Source organism: Littorina saxatilis, linkage group LG16, assembly GCF_037325665.1.
Source record: "Littorina saxatilis isolate snail1 linkage group LG16, US_GU_Lsax_2.0, whole genome shotgun sequence".
Taxonomy (NCBI): Eukaryota; Metazoa; Mollusca; class Gastropoda; order Littorinimorpha; family Littorinidae; genus Littorina; species Littorina saxatilis.
This window is the reverse complement of record NC_090260.1, coordinates 44291085-44295241: the sequence shown is the minus strand read 5'-3', so window position 1 is coordinate 44295241 and position 4157 is coordinate 44291085. Positions and strand designations below refer to the sequence as shown.

The following is a 4157-nucleotide window of genomic DNA, read 5'->3' as shown; positions in this document are numbered from 1 at the left end:
TTTTCTCCAAAGCAAATAATGCGTGTTGCTGCTTGCGCTGCTGCCGCTGCACTGACTGGCACTACCGCTCCCTATCTATGGGTGGTCCCTTCCCGCTTATTCCTGTGACCCCCCTCCCTTGCATCCTTCTTCCTTCGCCTTTCAACCCTCCACCATCCCTCATCTTCCCTCCCCCAGACCCATCCCGTCCCTGCTTATACTCATTTCCCCGTGCAGTCCTGAGAGCATCATCAATCATACCTGCTCGTGGGCGCAGTGATCTAAATGATATCATCCGACCATCCAATGAAAACCTGTCCAGAGTGTGTGCAAGACATGGTGTTGTCAGTCCTCGTGGACAACATGCCTGTCTTTGTGACTGAGAGTGGAGGCCCGCGTCTCGCCCTTTGTGACTGAGAGTGGTGCCCCGCGTCTCGCCCTTTGTGACTGAGAGTGGTGGCCCGCGTCTCGCCCTTTGTGACTGAGAGTGGAGCCCCGCGTCTCGCCCTTTGTGACTGAGAGTGGTGGCCCGCGTCTCGCCCTTTGTGACTGAGAGTGGAGGCCCGCGTCTCGCCCTTTGTGACTGAGAGTGGAGCCCCGCGTCTCGCCCTTTGTGACTGAGAGTGGTGGCCCGCGTCTCGCCCTTTGTGACTGAGAGTGGTGGCCCGCGTCTCGCCCTTTGTGACTGAGAGTGGAGGCCCGCGTCTCGCCCTTTGTGACTGAGAGTGGAGCCCCGCGTCTCGCCCTTTGTGACTGAGAGTGGAGGCCCGCGTCTCGCCCTTTGTGACTGAGAGTGGAGGCCCGCGTCTCGCCCTTTGTGACTGAGAGTGGAGGCCCGCGTCTCGCCCTTTGTGACTGAGAGTGGAGCCTCGCGTCTCGCCCTTTGTGACTGAGAGTGGAGCCTCGCGTCTCGCCCTTTGTGACTGAGAGTGGAGCCTCGCGTCTCGCCCTTTGTGACTGAGAGTGGAGCCTCGCGTCTCGCCCTTTGTGACTGAGAGTGGAGCCTCGCGTCTCGCCCTTTGTGACAGAGAGTGGAGCCTCGCGTCTCGCCCTTTGTGACTGAGAGTGGAGCCTCGCGTCTCGCCCTTTGTGACTGAGAGTGGAGGCCCGCGTCTCGCCCTTTGTGACAGAGAGTGGAGGCCCGCGTCTCGCCCTTTGTGACTGAGAGTGGAGCCCCGCGTCTCGCCCTTTGTGACTGAGAGTGGAGGCCCGCGTCTCGCCCTTTGTGACTGAGAGTGGAGGCCCGCGTCTCGCCCTTTGTGACTGAGAGTGGAGCCCCGCGTCTCGCCCTTTGTGACAGAGAGTGGAGGCCCGCGTCTCGCCCTTTGTGACTGAGAGTGGAGGCCCGCGTCTCGCCCTTTGTGACTGAGAGTGGAGCCCCGCGTCTCGCCCTTTGTGACTGAGAGTGGAGCCTCGCGTCTCGCCCTTTGTGACTGAGAGTGGAGGCCCGCGTCTCGCCCTTTGTGACTGAGAGTGGAGGCCCGCGTCTCGCCCTTTGTGACTGAGAGTGGAGCCTCGCGTCTCGCCCTTTGTGACTGAGAGTGGAGGCCCGCGTCTCGCCCTTTGTGACTGAGAGTGGAGCCTCGCGTCTCGCCCTTTGTGACTGAGAGTGGAGCCTCGCGTCTCGCCCTTTGTGACTGAGAGTGGAGCCTCGCGTCTCGCCCTTTGTGACTGAGAGTGGAGGCCCGCGTCTCGCCCTTTGTGACTGAGAGTGGAGCCTCGCGTCTCGCCCTTTGTGACTGAGAGTGGAGCCTCGCGTCTCGCCCTTTGTGACTGAGAGTGGAGCTTCGCGTCTCGCCCTTTGTGACTGAGAGTGGAGGCCCGCGTCTCGCCCTTTGTGACTGAGAGTGGAGGCCCGCGTCTCGCCCTTTGTGACTGAGAGTGGAGCCTCGCGTCTCGCCCTTTGTGACTGAGAGTGGAGCCTCGCGTCTCGCCCTTTGTGACTGAGAGTGGAGGCCCGCGTCTCGCCCTTTGTGACTGAGAGTGGAGCCTCGCGTCTCGCCCTTTGTGACTGAGAGTGGAGGCCCGCGTCTCGCCCTTTGTGACTGAGAGTGGAGGCCCGCGTCTCGCCCTTTGTGACTGAGAGTGGAGCCCCGCGTCTCGCCCTTTGTGACTGAGAGTGGAGCCCCGCGTCTCGCCCTTTGTGACTGAGAGTGGAGCCCCGCGTCTCGCCCTTTGTGACTGAGAGTGGAGCCCCGCGTCTCGCCCTTTGTGACTGAGAGTGGAGCCCCGCGTCTCGCCCTTTGTGACTGAGAGTGGAGCCCCGCGTCTCGCCCTTTGTGACTGAGAGTGGAGGCCCGCGTCTCGCCCTTTGTGACTGAGAGTGGAGGCCCGCGTCTCGCCCTTTGTGACTGAGAGTGGAGCCTCGCGTCTCGCCCTTTGTGACTGAGAGTGGAGGCCCGCGTCTCGCCCTTTGTGACTGAGAGTGGAGCCTCGCGTCTCGCCCTTTGTGACTGAGAGTGGAGGCCCGCGTCTCGCCCTTTGTGACTGAGAGTGGAGGCCCGCGTCTCGCCCTTTGTGACTGAGAGTGGAGCCCCGCGTCTCGCCCTTTGTGACTGAGAGTGGAGGCCCGCGTCTCGCCCTTTGTGACTGAGAGTGGAGCCCCGCGTCTCGCCCTTTGTGACTGAGAGTGGAGCCCCGCGTCTCGCCCTTTGTGACTGAGAGTGGAGCCCCGCGTCTCGCCCTTTGTGACTGAGAGTGGAGGCCCGCGTCTCGCCCTTTGTGACTGAGAGTGGAGCCCCGCGTCTCGCCCTTTGTGACTGAGAGTGGAGCCCCGCGTCTCGCCCTTTGTGACTGAGAGTGGAGCCCCGCGTCTCGCCCTTTGTGACTGAGAGTGGAGCCCCGCGTCTCGCCCTTTGTGACTGAGAGTGGAGCCCCGCGTCTCGCCCTTTGTGACTGAGAGTGGAGCCTCGCGTCTCGCCCTTTGTGACTGAGAGTGGAGCCCCGCGTCTCGCCCTTTGTGACTGAGAGTGGAGCCCCGCGTCTCGCCCTTTACAGGGACAGGATTCATCCTAGTCCAAAAGGCGTAGCTCGGCTGGCAGAAAATCTGTTCCCCCCCTCCCTCACCAAGCACTACACCAAATCAACCATCAATGACAATCGTGTGTCAAAGCATCAACACGTTGATCAAAGAGGTCACTCTAAAAGATACCAATCGGTGCAGAGATATGAAGAAGACTTTCCCGCCCTCCCACAGCACTTGGAGACCCGCCTCCCAACACATCATCAAGGCTTCTTCCGTGACAGACCATTGACGGCGAACATCGCTCCACAGCATCGCTTAGGTGGTGACAGCCTGGCTTCTCCTCTTCCCTTCGCTCTAACACACAATCAGCAGCATTCGAGAGCAAATAACTACTACGTGACACCTGCTTTGACTTCTCGCAACCAACACGCCGCTGATGAACACAACGTTGGACCGGCCAACGCTTATCACCAGTATCAGCCATCTTTTCGGCACTTCAACCGTTTCGAACAACCTATCAGCTAACCTCCACCACCACCACATGACGCCGCCCACCTTGCTCCACCCCATATGCTTCCGCCACATGACACAGCTCATCTGGCTCCACCTCCTGTGCACCCAGCCATGGTGCATGCTTTCTTGTCATATCTACACAATTTTAATGAGATGCGACCATCAATGGCCTACTAAAAGTGCCATTTTTTTAAGCGTGTGTGTATGTGTGTGTGTGTATGTGTGGTGTATGTGTATGAATATGTGTGTGTATATATGTGTGTATGGGTGTGTGTGTGTGTGTGTGTGTGTGAGTGTGTGTGGTTATGTGCTGGTAGTCTTAGCTTTTAGATATTTGAATCTCTATTGCCAAACTTTTAAAGTGATTGCTTTTTGTGACATTGTTGTATTTTTATAATACATCCTCAGATTCAACGGTACATTTCTCTCTACGCTACGTTAAGACTATATTTAATATAACAGGGCTTTGAAAGAAAAAAAAGGACTTCACCTGCGATTCAAAGCTTTCGGATATTTCAAAATTGTTTTTATAAACAATAACATTGATTAATCTGTTAAAATAGTTCTTCTATAATTACACTTGTGAACAATTTTGCTTAATCGGTATTTTATCATCGTGGGGTTTTGTGTGTGAGGTGTTTGCTTTTGTACTTTTTATCCTTGAAAAATTGTTATGTCTTCTTCAACTCATAATTGTCAA

The 4157-nt window shown here is 57.0% G+C and overlaps 1 protein-coding gene across 1 annotated transcript; it reads right to left on the bottom strand.

Annotated features, from left to right (window-relative positions):
- Window positions 1–260: 260 nt before the first annotated feature.
- Window positions 261–3590, bottom strand: LOC138950024 (serine/arginine repetitive matrix protein 2-like). The gene is made up of 2 exons (XM_070321809.1): window positions 3500–3590; window positions 261–2968 (listed from the first exon to the last, which is right to left on the bottom strand). The coding sequence occupies exons 1-2, from the start codon at window positions 3588–3590 to the stop codon at window positions 261–263; spliced, it is 2799 nt and encodes a 932-aa protein (XP_070177910.1).
- Window positions 3591–4157: the final 567 nt, after the last annotated feature.

Coding starts and splice junctions, on each gene's coding strand:
- LOC138950024 (XM_070321809.1), bottom strand. CDS start 3,590: ATGACAAGAAAGCATGCACCATGGCTGGGTGCACAGGAGGTGGAGCCA. Junction 2,969..3,499: donor AGCATATGGGGTGGAGCAAG/GTGGGCGGCGTC, acceptor GTCCCTGTAAAG/GGCGAGACGCGGGGCTCCAC.